The 18,214-nt window shown below is 40.3% G+C and overlaps 1 protein-coding gene across 2 annotated transcripts in view; it reads left to right on the top strand.

Annotated features, from left to right (window-relative positions):
• Positions 1 to 18,214, top strand: part of Otogl (otogelin-like) — a 162,782-nt gene that overhangs the window by 80,508 nt on the left and 64,060 nt on the right. For both annotated transcript variants that reach the window (XM_087559476.1, XM_087559475.1), the window contains exon 26: positions 6,804 to 6,938. In XM_087559476.1, coding sequence (XP_087415602.1) covers positions 6,804 to 6,938 — 135 coding nt within the window. The remainder of the gene's footprint in view (positions 1 to 6,803; positions 6,939 to 18,214) is intronic.

Below are 18,214 nucleotides of genomic sequence, written 5' to 3'. Positions count from 1 at the left end.
GCTAGTGATGTGAAAAATCTATGTATAGAGTTTACATGAAAATCCATATGCTTTTAATAACGTTTTCCTGTTATTTCATGAGGAAAACATATCCTTATCTGTCTCAAAAGCAAACAGCCAGGGAGTCTCTATGGGGCTTTTATATTTTTTTGTGATTCCATGGTAATGCCCCAGCCCTACCTTACATTAAATGAACCTAGGGCCATCTCTGTTTATGTCATTGTATATTCAGTCATTGTACCCCACTTCTTAGTCTAGAGCTGATACTGTGGGATGTCTCCATTCTTCTCCTTTTGATGAAGTCTCCTTTAAAGTTAGTGAAGGGTGAGGGACAAATACTTTTGACATTTAGAGAGAGAAAGACCACTTTGGAAATATGCAAAAAAGTATAAACACTTTTTCCCCCTGGGAAAACGGTAAGTATATGAGCTGGCAAATATGTTAATCAGTTTCACCTCGTTATTCCACTCTTTGTGTCTATGACCCTAGAATTTTACTTGTGAATATATACAATGGTTCCGGCATATACTCAGCAGGGTTATAGTTGAGTCTCAAGGACGATCTGATTTTCGTATTTTTGAGGAATCTTCATACTGATTCTCATGGTGTCTCTTTGTATCTTCTTTCCTGTCTATAAAGACTCTCATTTATCCTCTTTCTCATTATTTTTGTCATATGCTTTCTTGGTCATAGCCGTTCTGACTGGGAAAAGAGGGAATCTTAACCCAATTTCAATTTACATTTTTTGATGTTGAATATTTTTTCCCATTTGCATTTCATCTTTTCAAAGTTTTCGCTTAATTTCATTTATTGACCACACAATGCGCTTTCATTCTTGATTTATTTTTGTTCTTTCTATACTCTAATTCTGTCAAATCTACATCTAGGAAAGACTTTCTCCCATCCTGCAGACTCTCTCTTTACTTTGATTTCTGTGAAGAACCTTTTAACTTATGTGTAATGTAATTATTTTCAGTTCTTGGCATTATTCCTTGAACCGTTGGAATCCTTTTCAAAAGTTCCTTTCTTCTGCTTGTATCTTAAAGCATTGGTTCTCAATCTTTCTAATTCTGCAAAACTTTAACTCAGTTCCTCATGTTGTGGTGAGCCCAATAATAAAATTAATTTTTGCCATTTCATAGCTTTAATTTTGCTACTTTTATGAATCACAGTGTAAATATCTGATATGCAGATGGTCTTAGATGACCCTTGTTAAGGGATCATTCAACCTCCAAGTTGAGAACCACTGTTTTAGTCTTTTTTTCTTTTTATTTAATCTTTTTTTTACAGTCCAGATTTTATCTCCCTCTCGGTCCACCCTCTGACTGTTCCACATCCCATCCCCCCCCACCCTCCCACCCTGTTCTGGACAAGGATTGCCACCCCCAGATCTCTTCACTCCCTGGGGCCTCCAGTCTCTTGAGGGTTAGGTGCATCTTCTCTGACTGAACTCAGACCCGGGAGTCCTCTGCTGTATATGTGTTGTGGGCCTCATCTCAGCTGGTGTAGGCTGCCTGGTTGGTGATCCAGTGTCTGAGAGACCACAGGGGTCCATGTTAATTGACACTGCTGGTCCTCCTACAGGGTTGCCCTCCTCCTCAGCTTCCTCCAGCTTTTCCCTAATTCAACCACAGGGGTCAGCAGCTTCTGTCCATTGGTTGGGTGCAAATATCTGCATCTGACTCTTTCAGCTGCTTGTTGGGTCTTTCTTATTAGCTTCAGAGTTTCAGACCCTGTGTCTTGATCATGACTCCATCTGACTTTTTTTTTTTAACAAGGTGAGAGAGGAGGCTGTACTCTGACTCTTCTCTGTGTAAATTTATTTTCCCTGGAGTTATTCATTTAAAAGGCCTCTTTTCTCCAATGTATACTTTTGAAAATTATGTTGAAAATTAGATATCTTTTGCTGTCTGGGTTTAATTCTGTTCCTCTGTTACAGTGATCTACACATCTGTTCTGTGTCAATACCATGTTGTTCTTTCGAGGACTCTGTAGTGTTGCAGTTCTGACAGAATTATTTTGTTTAGAATTGCATCGAATGCCCATGGTATTTTGTGCTTTCCTACTAAAGTTAGCATTCATTTTTTTTTCTATTTTTATTGAGAACACCAACAGAATTTTGACGGGGGATTACATTGAATCTGTGCATTAGTTTGGGTGGCGTAACTATTCACAATACACTCATTCTATTGGCATTTGAGCAAAGGAATTTTAAAACGTCTAGAACCCTCTTCCATTTCTTTAGTTGTTTAAAAACATTCGTTGTAGAATTCCTTTGTTTCCTTGGTTAGGTTTGTTACAAGGCATTTTATATTTTTTGAAAGATGTTATGCATGATACTGTTTTTCCATTCGATTCTAGGAATTTAGAAACACCCCTTCCACCCCCCCCCACCGTGTCTTCGAGGAGCCACTCCTCATCAAGCGCCATCCTTTACTCTAAGTGTTTGTGTGTGTCCTGTGGGTGGTTTCGCTACTCACTTTCAGCTCAGCTTTGTTCTATTGCTGTCAGGTGGAATCCAAGAAACTATTTTGAGTTTCTTTACATTTGTTGAAACATGTTTTGGGTCCTCATATTTTCTAGAAATATTTTAAATAATACATTTCCATGGACCAGTGAGAAGAATGCGTATTCTGCAATGTTTGGCTGGAATATCACGGAAGTTTGTTAAACTCATTTGCTGTATCACGTAACGAAAAACTGACGCGTCTTTTTGGTGATTCACCTGGATTACCTATCCGTGAGAGTCGGGTGTTATAGTCACTCATTGTTCCTGTGCTGGAGCCATCTCTACCTTTAAATATAGTGGGGTTCAATGCATATATATAAACACATATATATAGATATGTATATGTATAAAATTGTATAATTGGCTTTCTTCATTTCATTTGACTAATCTTAGTTTGGAATGTATTACGCTGGATGTTGGTATTTCTATGCCTGCTTGTTTTCTAACAACATTTGCTTGGGATATTTTCCATTCCTCTCATTCTAAGGCTATGTATTCCTCTTTTCCAGTGAGATACATTTCTTGTAGGCAAGAAATAGATAAGTCCAGTTTTAACATCTACAATCCTAGTCTATGCATTTTGATTAGAGAAATAAGACCATGGCATTCAGAGTTTCTATTGAGGGATGTATATAAATTTAGTTGTTTTTATAATCCGCACACAGTCTTGATCGGCATTGGTTATTTCTTGTCTGAGTTTTGCTTATTTCTTCTTATGATCTGATGCCTTTGTGGTTCTCATCAGTGAACAGAATCCCTTCACATACTTTCTACAAAGATGGATTTGTGGTCGTGGACTACTTTTAGTTTGTGTTCATTATGGGACGTTTTGTACTTTGTGAAGCATGACTTTGCTCGGCTGTGTAATCTGACTTGGTGGTATGGTGTGATATAAGACGTTGTCACCGAGGGTATAGATGGAAAGGAAATAAGCCAATCCAGTCTATTAATCATGAGAACATAAAGTAAATAAAGAGGAAACAACAAAGGGAAAGCAAGAATTCAGGGCTGTTTCATTGAAGATAGGATGGAAATAAAAGGAGGTAGCAATGCAGTCAGACAACCTAAGACCATCTCAGCCCTTGGAGGTTGAGGCAGAGAAGCCTCTAACTCTAGGCCCACTCCTGTTCTTTGGGAAAAACTATTCAGAGGCAAAAGGAAAGCAATTGGACAGCATAAGGCAAAGTTAGTCCAGTAAGTTGAAATTAGATATTAAATAAGAGAAAACTAAAAGAGAAGAAAAGGAATTGTTCATGGGTGCAATATCTTTGCACATCTCTTGTTCATGCATGTACGCCAGCATCCCCTGTATAGTCTGTCAGGTAGGTATAAGCCTGTGTATGTGTGGTACATTTTACCTGGTGTCTCAGCTCAGATTTTCATCTCCTCCAAAATGCATGATTCCAATGTTGTTTTTCTCTCTAGCTAGTGATATTCTGGAGGCCGGTGCTCAGCGTATATTCCAGTGACACTGGTGGTTGGTTTCCATAGTAAGCCATGATGGGAGGGACAGTTGGCTCTAGGGTCACTCAGGTGTCAACTCTGTGGTGAGAGGGTCTTTGAAAAGTGGCATTTTTTTTTTAGTAATAAAGTCTTATGACACGAATGTGTTATGGAAGAAAATCAGTCAACAACTGCCTCCCCCTGTGATGTCTATAAACCACAATGATAACCAGCAGAGCAAGCTATGCTCAAGGGGCAATAGTGGCGTTATACCTTGGTGGTAACCAACAACTCTCTAATTGGACTTAGGGTCCACTCAATAAAGGGAAATTCATGCCTAGGACTGTAAAGCTAGCCAACTGCCCATGGCTGGTGAGCACATGAAATCTAGAGAAGGACCAACTATTCACGTGTCCTTAAACCAGGATAACATTAACTCCATTGTCAACACTTAGTCTTATACCCACCAATAAGTATAGCTTTTGTCCCTCATCAAAGACAGAAACCATCACAAAAAACTAAAACCGGTCAAAATGTAGGGAACACTGGACCATGGGGTACCTGGCCCCAAATGGTACATCTGTAACATCATTGATTTATGCAAGGTTCCAGGAATATCATGGAAGAGAGGAAGAAATGATTGAAAGGGGCAGAATGTCTGCTGGTAGACTGTGTCTTTTATATGTGACAGGGACACTGCATCCACAGCATCTCAACAATTTGATCATCTAAACAAGGCGATCAAATGATGATGCTACCAGTTGACATGTACACACACACACACGAACAAGCACACACACATATATACACATACACACATATTCACACACACGCACATGCACACACACAGACACAGACACATATACACACACATGCATACACACAGACACAAACACACATACATACACATACACACATATACACATACACATAGACATACAGACACACAGACACACATACATACACATATAGACAGACACACATATACACACACATACACATACACACATACACAGACACACAGACACACAGACACACATACATACACATATAGACAGACACACATACACACATACATATACACACATACACACACAGACATACATACACATACACATACAGACACAGACACACACACACATATAGACAGACACACACATCCATTATAACAACTACATAAAAAGGCCGTAAGCTAGAGAGATAGTTGGGGGGCAGATGAAGGAATCATTGGAGAAAGGATAAAGATGGAGACTTATTTAAATACAGTATACACATATGAAAATTTTAAGTTGTGAAACTGTGAAGCCAAGAATTGCAAGCACAAAAGAACCAGTTAGAAGCAGAATCTTTTAACTTACTGAAGCAGAAAGCCCATGGAAGTGTCATTTCCATTTCTCACGACATCCTTGATTGTGTGTTTAGGTCAGTGTAATCCCAGAGATGCTACTCACAGCCAGGACATCACCATGGCAGTGGCTTGCATAAAGCAGCACACTGTGGACTCTGTCTTCTCTCTCAACAGCTAGGGGATCATTTCAGGGAGATAAGTTTAAGTTCCATGTCTCTCAGAGTACTTAACCAGTCACAGGAAAGCCAGGCAGAACACCGATGTCTAATCCTGTCCTAGATGGTTAACAGCAAGATAATGTCACTGCCAAATTGGTGGCATATGCCATTGCTTAAGGTCAATGGCCCTTTTTGCTTGAGAAGATGGCTGTGGGCTGAACTCTGATCCATAAGCACATATCAAGGAGTGATTTATTTGAATATCGTGCCTGTCATACACAGGGCATTTATGTGTGGTAGGAAAGGAATGTAACAAGCATCCTGGAACAGGTCTACACACAAAGCTGACATCAACGGGCCCTCTGGACACTCTCACAAGGCAGGTGATAGGAAGGCTTGTTTAAGAACTGCTGACAGTCCAAACTTCAGATCTCACTTGTGCATCCCAGAGTTCTGTGCTATCCTCATCAAGGCCATGTGACGTGTAGGGGTCCCACCCTGCTGCAGCTGGAGTGTGTTTGGGGAAGGGAGTGCTGCAATCCCACTCTAACATGGCGAGTGCATGGAGCTCTGGCTGTGAGCACTTGCTCAGTGATGCTAAGTGAATGGGTATGAGAGGATGTGAGTCAGAGAGCCTGAATATAGAGACTGCATCCCAACGATCAGCTGCCCCTTTGACAGAGAGGCCCATGTCTGTATCCGCATGTTGTGAGGCTTTGAGTCACAATAACTCCAATGTTTAAAAAGTTTTCTTCCAGAAAGCTGGCTTTTTTAAACAGTAAAATGTGGCGTTTTTCAATAAAAATCAAGTTCAGATGTTGACAGAAGTAGATGAGATGTCATGAAGTTCCAAGCAAACCCTCAAATAAGGGCACTATTTTTTCTGCTAGTTCAGAGCACAGCTTTGCATCTATGTCAGTTCTTCCTTGGATGTAGTAAGCAGTCCAAAAATCGATAAAATAAAGGGAAATATATATTTTCTAAAAATGAAAATAGATGTTAGTTTAGGTAATAATATATAGGTAAGATTACATATAATAAAGAAAACTATAATGGTTGTCAAGTAAAGCTATGGTAATGAAATGTATCTAAAAAGCTTTGCTAGAATAAAGTTTGAAAAGAAAGTGTTAGGGGCAATTATTTAAAGACTGTGGAGTTTTAATAGAATATTTTCTCATTTTTAGATAAATATAATTTTTATTTTTGCTTTAGAAGTACATTCTTTTTAGAAGTTATGAGTCATTATAAACCTTGGTTGTCTTTATGTTTGTTATTAAAAATATCTAGAATTTACATATAGTGTATAAATTTATTGTGCCAATAAAATGTTCTTGACATATTTCAGAGTACAGATGATTCTGGTATATCTGTGATTTCCCAGAACAAGAAGTGCTTTGACAATGATATTGTTTGTTCTAAAAGTGTTTTGATATCAATTGGAGACACTGAAATCTACCTCAACGATGCTCCTTACAAACAGGTTAGTGACTCCTTTCTTTTGTGATAATCATAACTTCTACTAATGGTCCAGAAAACAGCTTAGCCATGGTTTGTATAGATCTTGATTTTTTTCTCTGTTTTAAAATTTTTTCTTTTATTGAATATATATATTTTTTACATTTCAAATCTTATTCCCTTTTCTGGTTTCCTGGAGATAAGACCCCTATCCCATCCCCTTCCCCTTCTTCTATAAGGGTGTTCCCCTCCCCATCCATCCCCCTTCCTGACCTACCCCCCAACATTCCGCTATATTGGGGGGTCCAGCCTTGGCAGACCAAGAGCTTCTCCTTCCATTGTGGCCAACAAGGTCATCCTCTGCTACATATGCAGCTGGAGCCATGGGTCAGTCCATGTAGTGATTTAGTCCCTGGGAGCTTTGGTTGGTTTGGCATTGTTGTTCTTATGGGGTTGAAAGCCCCTACAGCTCTTTCAATCCTTTCTCTAATTCCTCCATTGGGGATCCCATTCTCAGTTCAATGGTTTGCTGCTAGCATTTGCCTCTGTATTTGACATGCTCTGGCTGAGCCTCTCAGGAGACAGCTTGCTCCAAACTTTCCTTCATATCCCCACCTATGAATAGTTTTGTTTTCCCTTTTAAGAATGACTGAAGCATCTGCACTTTGGTCCTTCTTGTGGTCTGTGGATTGTATCTTGGATAATTCTAGCTTTTGGGCTAATGTCCACTTATCAGCGAGTGCATACCATGTGTGTTTTTCTGTGATTGGGTTACCTCACTCAGGATGATATTTTCTAGTTCCATCCATTTGCCTATGAATTTCATGAAGTCATTGTTTTTGATAGCTGAGTAGTACTCCATTGTGTAGATGTATCACATTTCCTGTATCCATTCCTCTGTTGAAGGGCATCTGGGTTCTTTCCAGTTTCTGGCTATTATAAATAAGGCTGCTATGAACATAGTGGAGCATGTGTCTTTGTTGTATGTTGGAGCATCTTTTGGGTATATGCCCAGGAGAGGTATAGCTGGGTCCTCAGGTACTGGAATGTCCAATTTTCTGAAGAACCTTCAGACTAATTTCCAGAGTATTTGTACCAGTCTGCAATCCCACCAACAATGGAAGAGCGTTCTTCTTTCTCCACATCCTCGCCAGCATCTGTTGTCACCTGAGTTTTTGATCTTAGCCATTCTGACTGGTGTGAGGTAGAATCTCAGGGTTGTTTGATTTGCATTTCCCTGATGACTAAGGATGTTGAATATTTCTTTAGGTACTTCTCAGCCATTCAATATTCCTCAGGGGAAGAATTCTTTGTTTAGCTGTATACCCCATTTTTAATAGGGTTATTTGGCTCTCTGGAGTCTAATTTCTTCAGTTCTTTGTATATTTTGGATATTATCCCTCTATTAGATGTAGGATTGGTAAAGATCTTTTCCCAATCTGTTGGTTGCTGTTTTGTCCTAATGATGGTGTCCTTTGCCTTACAGAAGCTTTGCAGTTTTATGAGGTCCTATTTGTCTATTCTTTTTTTTTTTTTTTTAATTTTATTTTATTTTATTTATTTTTTTTTTTAATTAACTTGAGTATTTCTTATATACATTTCGAGTGTTATTCCCTTTCCCGGTTTCCGGGCAAACATCCCCCTCCCCCCTCCCCTTCCTTATGGGTGTTCCCCTCCCAACCCTCCCCCCATTGCCGCCCTCCCCCCATAGACTAGTTCACTGCGGGTTCAGTCTTAGCAGGACCCAGGGCTTCCCCTTCCACTGGTGCTCTTACTAGGATATTCATTGCTACCTATGGGGTCAGAGTCCAGGGTCAGTCCATGTATAGTCTTTAGGTAGTGGCTTAGTCCCTGGAAGCTCTGGTTGCTTGGCATTGTTGTACTTTTGGGGTCTCGAGCCCCTTCAAGCTCTTCCAGTTCTTTCTCTGATTCCTTCAATAGGGGACCTATTCTCAGTTCAGTGGTTTGCTGCTGGCATTCGCCTCTATATTTGCTGTATTCTGGCTGTGTCTCTCAGGAGCGATCTACATCCGGCTCCTGTCAGCCTGCACTTCTTTGCTTCATCCATCTTGTCTAATTGGGTGGCTGTATATGTATGGGCCACATGTGGGGCAGGCTCTGAATGGGTGTTCCTTCAGTCTCTGTTTTAATCTTTGCCTCTCCCTTCCCTGCCAAGGGTATTCTTTTTCCTCATTTAAAGAAGGAGTGAAGCATTCACATTTTGATCATCCGTCTTGAGTTTCGTTTGTTCTAGGGATCTAGGGTAATTCAAGCATTTGGGCTAATAGCCACTTATCAATGAGTGCATACCATGTATGTCTTTCTGTGATTGGGTTAGCTCACTCAGGATGATATTTTCCAGTTCCAACCATTTGCCTACGAATTTCATAAACTCGTTGTTTTTGATAGCTGAGTAATATTCCATTGTGTAGATGTACCACATTTTCTGTATCCATTCCTCTGTTGAAGGGCATCTGGGTTCTTTCCAGCTTCTGGCTATTATAAATAAGGCTGCGATGAACATAGTGGAGCACGTGTCTCTTTTATATGTTGAGGCATCTTTTGGGTATATGCCCAAGAGAGGTATAGCTGGATCATCAGGCAGTTCAATGTCCAATTTTCTGAGGAACCTCCAGACTGATTTCCAGAATGGTTTTACCAGTCTGCAATCCCACCAACAATGGAGGAGTGTTCCTCTTTCTCCACATCCTCGCCAGCATCTGCTGTCACCTGAGTTTTTGATCTTAGCCAATCGCACTGGTGTGAGGTGAAATCTCAGGGTTGTTTTGATTTGCATTTCCCTTATGACTAAAGATGTTGAACATTTCTTTAGGTGTTTCTCAGCCATTCGGCATTCCTCAGCTGTGAATTCTTTGTTTAGCTCTGAACCCCATTTTTTAATAGGGTTATTTGTTTCCCTGCGGTCTAACTTCTTGAGTTCTTTGTATATTTTGGAAATAAGGCCTCTATCTGTTGTAGGATTGGTAAAGATCTTTTCCCAATCTGTTGGTTGCCGTTTTGTCCTAACCACAGTGTCCTTTGCCTTACAGAAGCTTTGCAGTTTTATGAGATCCCATTTGTCGATTCTTGATCTTAGAGCATAAGCCATTGGTGTTTTGTTCAGGAAATTTTTTCCAGTGCCCATGTGTTCCAGATGCTTCCCTAGTTTTTCTTCTATTAGTTTGAGTGTGTCTGGTTTGATGTGGAGGTCCTTGATCCACTTGGACTTAAGCTTTGTACAGGGTTATAAGGATGGATCGATCTGCATTCTTCTACATGTTGCCCTCCAGTTGAACCAGCACCATTTGCTGAAAATACTATCTTTTTTCCATTGGATGGTTTTGGCTCCTTTGTCAAAAATCAAGTGACCATAGGTGTGTGGGTTCATTTCTGGGTCTTCAATTCTATTCCATTGGTCTATCTGTCTGTCTCTGTACCAATACCATGCAGTTTTTATCACTATTGCTCTGTAATACTGCTTGAGTTCAGGGATAGTGATTCCCCCTGAAGTCCTTTTATTGTTGAGGATAGCTTTAGCTATCCTGGGTTTTTTGTTATTCCAGATGAATTTGCAAATTGTTCTGTCTAACTCTTTGAAGAATTGGATTGGTATTTTGATGGGGATTGCATTGAATCTGTAGATTGCTTTTGGTAAAATGGCCATTTTTACCATATTAATCCTGCCAATCCATGAGCATGGGAGATCTTTCCATCTTCTGAGGTCTTCTTCAATTTCTTTCCTCAGTGTCTTGAAGTTCTTATTGTACAGATCTTTTACTTGCTTGGTTAAAGTCACACCGAGGTACTTTATATTATTTGGGTCTATTATGAAGGGTGTCGTTTCCCTAATTTCTTTCTCGGCTTGTTTCTCTTTTGTATAGAGGAAGGCAACTGATTTATTTGAGTTAATTTTATACCCAGCCACTTTGCTGAAGTTGTTTATCAGCTTTAGTAGTTCTCTGGTGGAACTTTTGGGATCACTTAAATATACTATCATGTCATCTGCAAATAGTGATATTTTGACCTCTTCTTTTCCGATCTGTATCCCTTTGATCTCCTTTTGTTGTCTGATTGCTCTGGCTAGAACTTCAAGAACTATATTGAATAAGTAGGGAGAGAGTGGGCAGCCTTGTCTAGTCCCTGATTTTAGTGGGATAGCTTCAAGTTTCTCTCCATTTAGTTTAATGTTAGCAACTGGTTTGCTGTATATGGCTTTTACTCTGTTTAGGTATGGGCCTTGAATTCCTATTCTTTCCCGGACTTTTATAATGAAGGGGTGTTGAATTTTGTCAAATGCTTTCTCAGCATCTAATGAAATGATCATGTGGTTCTGTTCTTTCAGTTTGTTTATATAATGGATCACGTTGATGGTTTTCCGTATATTAAACCATCCCTGCATGCCTGGGATGAAGCCTACTTGATCATGGTGGATGATTGTTTTGATGTGCTCTTGAATTCGGTTTGCCAGAATTTTATTGAGTATTTTTGCATCGATATTCATAAGGGAAATTGGTCTGAAGTTCTCTTTCTTTGTTGTGTCTTTTGTGGTTTAGGTATAAGAGTAATTGTGGCTTCATAGAAGGAATTCGGTAGGGCTCCATCTGTTTCAATTTTGTGGAATAGTTTGGATAATATTGGTATGAGGTCTTCTATGAAGGTTTGATAGAATTCTGCACTAAACCCATCTGGACCTGGGCTCTTTTTGGTTGGGAGACCTTTAATGACTGCTTCTATTTCCTTAGGAGTTATGGGGTTGTTTAACTGGTTTATCTGTTCCTGATTTAACTTCGATACCTGGTATCTGTCTAGGAAATTGTCCATTTCCTGAAGATTTTCAAATTTTGTTGAATATAGGTTTTTATAGTAAGATCTGATGATTTTTTGAATTTCCTCCGAATCTGTAGTTATGTCTCCCTTTTCATTTCTGATTTTGTTAATTTGGACACACTCTCTGTGTCCTCTCGTTAGTCTGGCTAAGGGTTTATCTATCTTGTTGATTTTCTCAAAGAACCAACTTTTGGTTCTGTTGATTCTTTCTATGGTCCTTTTTGTTTCTACTTGGTTGATTTCAGCTCTGAGTTTGATTATTTCCTGCCTTCTACTCCTCCTGGGTGTATTTGCTTCTTTTTGTTCTAGAGCTTTTAGGTGTGCTGTCAAGCTGCTGACATATGCTCTTTCCTGTTTCTTTCTGCAGGCACTCAGCGCTATGAGTTTTCCTCTTAGCACAGCTTTCATTGTGTCCCATATGTTTGAGTATGTTGTATCTTCATTTTCATTAAATTCTAAAAAGTTTTTAATTTCTTTCTTTATTTCTTCCTTGACCAGGTTATCATTGAGTAGAGCATTGTTCAATTTCCACGTATATGTGGGCATTCTTCCCTTATTGTTATTGAAGACCAGTTTTAGGCCGTGGTGGTCCGATAGCACGCATGGGATTATTTCTATCTTTCTGTACCTGTTGAGGCCCGTTTTTTGACCAATTATATGGTCAATTTTGGAGAAAGTACCATGAGGAGCTGAGAAGAAGGTATATCCTTTTGCTTTAGGATAGAATGTTCTATAAATATCCGTTAAGTCCATTTGGCTCATGACTTCTCTTAGTCTGTCTACATCACTGTTTAATTTCTGTTTCCATGATCTGTCCATTGATGAGAGTGGGGTGTTGAAATCTCCCACTATTATTGTGTGAGGTGCAATGTGTGTTTTGAGCTTTAGTAAGGTTTCTTTTACATATGTAGGTGCCCTTGTATTTGGGGCATAGATATTTAGGATTGAGAGTTCATCTTGGTTGATTTTTCCTTTGATGAATATGAAGTGTCCTTCCTTATCTTTTTTGATGACTTTTAGTTGGAAATTGATTTTATTTGATATTAGAATGGCTACTCCAGCTTGCTTCTTCTGACCATTTGCTTGGAAAGTTGTTTTCCAGCCTTTCATTCTGAGGTAGTGTCTGTCTTTGTCTCTGAGGTGTGTTTCCTGTAGGCAGCAGAATGCAGGGTCCTCGTTGCGTATCCAGTTTGTTAATCTATGTCTTTTTATTGGGGAGTTGAGGCCATTGATATTGAGAGATATTAAGGAATAGTGATTATTGCTTCCCTTTCTATTCATATTTGATGTGAGGTTATGTTTGTGTGCTTTCATTCTCTTTGTTTTGTTGCCAAGACGATTAGTTTCTTGCTTCTTCTAGGGTATAGCTTGCCTCCTTATGTTGGGCTTTACCATTTATTATCCTTTGTAGTGCTGGATTTGTAGAAAGATATTGTGTAAATTTGGTTTTGTCATGGAATATCTTGGTTTCTCCATCAATGTTAATTGAGAGTTTTGCTGGATACAGTAATCTGGGCTGGCATTTGTGTTCTCTTAGGGTCTGTATAACATCAGTCCAGGATCTTCTGGCCTTCATAGTTTCTGGCGAGAAGTCTGGTGTGATTCTGATAGGTCTGCCTTTATATGTTACTTGACCTTTTTCCCTTACTGCTTTTAATATTCTTTCTTTATTTTGTGCGTTTGGTGTTTTGACAATTATGTGACGGGAGGTGTTTCTTTTCTGGTCCAATCTATTTGGAGTTCTGTAGGCTTCCTGTATGTCTATGGGTATCTCTTTTTTTAGGTTAGGGAAGTTTTCTTCTATGATTTTGTTGAAGATATTTACTGGTCCTTTGAGCTGGGAGTCTTCACTCTCTTCTATACCTATTATCCTTAGGTTTGATCTTCTCATTGAGTCCTGGATTTCCTGTATGTTTTGGACCAGTAGCTTTTTCCGCTTTACATTATCTTTGACAGTTGAGTCAATGATTTCTATGGAATCTTCTGCTCCTGAGATTCTCTCTTCCATCTCTTGTATTCTGTTGGTGAAGCTTGTATCTACAGCTCCTTGTCTCTTCTTTTGGTTTTCTATATCCAGGGTTGTTTCCATGTGTTCTTTCTTGATTGCTTCTATTTCCATTTTTAATTCCTTCAACTGTTTGATTGTGTTTTCCTGGAATTCTTTCAGGGATTTTTGCCATTCCTCTCTGTAGGCTTTTACTTGTTTATTAATGTTTTCCTGTGCTTCCCTAAGTGTGTTCAGGTCTTTCCTGAAGTCCTCCAGCATCATGATCAAATATGATTTTGAAACTAGATCTTGCTTTTCTGGTGTGTTTGGATATTCCATGTTTGTTTTGGTGGGAGAATTGGGCTCCGATGATGGCATGTAGTCTTGGTTTCTGTTGCTTGGGTTCCTGTGCTTGCCTCTCGCCATCAGATTATCTCTAGTGTTACTTTGTTCTGCTATTTCTGACAGTGGCTAGACTGTCCTATAAGCCTGTGTGTCAGGAGTGCTGTAGACCTGTTTTCCTCTCTTTCAGTCAGTTATGGGGACAGAGTGTTCTGCTTTCGGGCGTGTAGTTTTTCCTCTCTACAGGTCTTCAGCTGTTCCTGTGGGCCTGTGTCTTGAGTTCACCAGGCAGCTTTCTTGCAGCAGAAAATTTGGTCTTACCTGTGGTCCCGAGGCTCAGGTTTGCTCGTGGGGTGCTGTCCAGGGGCTCTCTGCAGCGGCAGCAACCAGGAAGACCTGTGCCGCCGTTTCCGGGAGCTTCAGTGCACCAGGGTTCCAGATGGTCTTTGGCTTTTTCCTCTGGCGTCCGAGATGTGTGTGCTGGGAGCAGTCTCTTCTGGTTTCCCAGGCCTGTCTGCCTCTCTGAAGGTTTAGCTCTCCCTCCCACGGGATTTGGGTGCAGAGAACTGTTTATCCCCTCTGTTTCCTTCAGGGTCCGGCGGTGTCTCCGGCAGGGGTCCTGCCGCTCCTGGGCCCTCCCCCACGGGAGCCCAGAGGCCTTATACAGTTTCCTCTTGGGCCAGGGATGTGGGCAGGGGTGAGCAGTGTTGGTGGTCTCTTCCGCTCTGCAGCCTCAGGAGTGCCCACCTGACCAGGCGGTTGGGTCTCTCTCTCACCGGGTCTGGGAGCAGAGAGCTGCTGCGGGCCGGGATCCGCGGGTGTGGGACTTCCGGTAAACACAGAACGTGCCCGGTTCTAGAGAAATTCTGCTTCCGTGTGTCCCAAGCTCACCAGGCAGCTTTCTTGCAGCAGAAAATTTGGTCTTACCTGTGGTCCCGAGGCTCAAGTTCGCTCGTGGGGTGCTGCCCAGGGGCTCTCTGCAGCGGCAGCAACCAGGAAGACCTGTGCCACCCCTTCCGGGAGCTTCAGTGCACCAGGGTTCCAGATGGTCTTTGGCTTTTTCCTCTGGCGTCCGAGATGTGTGTGCAGGGAGCAGTCTCTTCTGGTTTCCCAGGCCTGTCTGCCTCTCTGAAGGTTTAGCTCTCCCTCCCACGGGATTTGGGTGCAGAGAACTGTTTATCCGGTCTGTTTCCTTCAGGGTCCGGCGGTGTCTGTGGCAGGGGTCCTGCCGCTCCTGGGCCCTCCCCCACGGGAGCCCAGAGGCCTTATACAGTTTCCTCTTGGGCCAGGGATGTGGGCAGGGGTGAGCAGTGTTGGTGGTCTCTTCCGCTCTGCAGCCTCAGGAGTGCCCACCTGACCAGGCGGTTGGGTCTCTCTCTCACCGGGTCTGGGAGCAGAGAGCTGCTGCCTATTTGTCTATTCTTGATCCTAAGGCATAAGCCATTGGTGTTTTGTTCAGGAAAATTTCCCCAGTGCCCATATGATCAAGACTTCCCCACAATTTCTTCTATTAGTTTGAGTGTATCTGGTTTTATGTGGAGGTCTTTTATCTACTTGGACTTAAGCTTTGTATAGGGTGATAAGAATGGATTGATTTGCCTTCTTCTACATGTTGACCTCTAGTTGAACCAGCACCATTTGTGGAAAATGCTATCTTTTTTTTCCATTGGATGGTTTTAGCTCATTTGTCAAAGATCAAGTGACCATAGGTATGTGGGTTCATTTCTGGGTCTTTGATACTATTCCACTGATTTACCTGCCTGTCTCTGTGCTGATACTATATAGGTTTTTTTCTTTTTTTTAATCACTATTGCTCTGTAATGCTGCTTGAGGTCAGGGATGGTGATTTCCCCAGAAGTTGTCGAAGATAGTTTTTGCTATCCTGGTTTTTTTTTTTTTTTTTTTGTGTGTGTTATTCCAAATGAACTTGCTAATTGCTCTTTCTAACTCTGTGAAGAACTGTGTTGGAATTTTGATGGGAATTGCATTGAATCTATAGATATCTTTTGGTAAAATGGCCAATCCATGAGCATGGGAGGTCTTTCCATCTTCTGAGATCTTCAATTTCTTTCTTCAGAGACTTGAAGTTCTCATCATACAGATCTTTCATTTGCTTGGTTAGAGTCACACAGAGTTATTTCATGTTATTTGTGACTATTGTGAAGGGTGTCATTTCCCTAATTTTTTTCTCAGCCTGTTTAGCCTTTGAGTAGAGGAAGGCTATTGATTTGTTTGGTTTAATTTTATACTCAGCCACTTGGCTGACGTTGTTTGTCAGGCTTAGTAGTTCTCTGGTGGAACTTTTGGGGTCACTTAAGTACATTATCATATCATCTGCACAGAGTGATATTTTGACTTCTTCCCTTCCAATTTGTATCCCTTTTACCTCCTTTTGTTTTCTGGTTGCTCTGGCTAGGACTTCGAGTGCTATATTGGATGAGTAGGGAAAGAGTGGGCAGCCTTGTCTAGTCCCTGATTTTAGTTGGATTGCTTCAAGTTTCTCTCCATTTAGTTTAAATGTTAGCTACTGGTTTGCACTATATGGCTTTTACTATGTTTAGGTATGGGCCTTGAATTCCTATTCTTTCCAGGACTTTTATCATGAAAGGGTGTTGAATTTTGTCAAATGCTTTCTCAGCATCTAATGAAATGATCATGTGGTTTTTATCTTTGGGTTTGTTTAAAATAGTGGATTATGTTGATGGATTTCCTTGTATTGAACCATCACTGCATCTCTGGGATGAAGCCTACTTGATCATGATAGATAATCATTTTGATGTGTTGTTGAATTTGGTTTGCAAGAATTTCATTGAATATTTTTGCATGGATATTTATAAGGGAAATTGGTCTGAACTTCTCTTTCTTTGTTGGGTCTTTGTGTGGTTTAGGTATAAGTGTAATCGTGGCTTCACAGAACAAATTGGGTAGTGTTCCTTATGTTTCTATGTTGTTGAACAGTTTGGACAGTATTGGTATGAGGTCTTCTATGAAGAGCTGATAGAATCCTGCACTAAACCCATCTAGTCCTGGGCTTTTTTGGTTGGGAGACTTTTAATAACTGTTTCTATTTCTTTAGGAGTTATGGGGTGGTTTAGATGATTTATCTGCTCCCGATTTAACTTTAGCACCTCTTATTTGTCTAGAAAATTGTTCATTTCCTCCAGATTTTCCAGTTTTGTTGAGTATAGGCTTTTGTTTTTGGATCTGATGGATTTTTGAATTTCCTCAGATTCTGTTGTTATGTCTCCCTTTTCATTTCTGATTTTATTAATTTGGATACACTCTTGTGCCCTCTGGCTAGTCAAGCATTTATCTATCTTGTTGATTTTCTCAAAGAACTAGTTCCTGGTTTTGTTGATTCTTTGTATAGTTCTTTTTGTTTCTACTTGGTTGATTTCAGCCCTGAGTTTGATTATTTCCTGCCTTCTACTCCTCTTAGGTGTATTTGATTTTTTTTTTTTTTGGTCTAGAGCTTTTAGGTGTGCTGTCAAGCTGCTGACATATGCTCTCTCCTGTTTCTTTCTGCAGGCACTAGAGCTATGAGTTTTCCTCTTAGCACTGCTTTCATTGTGTCCCATAAGTTTTGGCATGTTGTGTCTTCCTTTTCATTAAATTTTAAGAAGTCTTTAATTTCCTTCTTTATTTCTTCCTTGACCAAGTTATCATTGAGTAGAATGTTGTTCACCTTCTGTACACATGTTGTCTTTCTGTCATTTTTATTGTTATTGAAGACCAGCCTTAGTCCTTGGTGATCTGATAGGATGCATGGGATTATTTCAATCTTTTTGTATCAGTTGAGTCCTGTTTTGGCACTGACTATATGGTCAATTTTGGAGAAAGTACTGTGAGGAGCTGAGAAGAAGGTATATTCTTTTGTTTTAGGATGAAATATTTTATAAATATCTGTTAAGTCCATTTGTTTCATTAACTCCTGTTAGTTTCTCTATGTCTCTGTTTATTTTCTGTTTCCATGATCTGTCCATTGATGAGAGTGGGGTGTTGAAATCTCCTACTATTGTTCTGTGAGGTGCAATGTATGCTTTGAGCTTTAGTAAAGTTTCTTTTATGTATGTAGGTGCCCTTGTATTTGGAGCATAGATATTTAGGATTAAGAGTTCATCTTGGTGGATTTTTCCTTTGATGAA

Source organism: Rattus norvegicus, chromosome 7 (assembly GCF_021556685.1).
Source record: "Rattus norvegicus strain SHRSP/BbbUtx chromosome 7, alternate assembly SHRSP_T2T, whole genome shotgun sequence".
NCBI lineage: Eukaryota > Metazoa > Chordata > Mammalia > Rodentia > Muridae > Rattus > Rattus norvegicus.
Note: the sequence above shows the minus strand (reverse complement) of the source record. Positions and strands in the feature narration are given on the sequence as shown.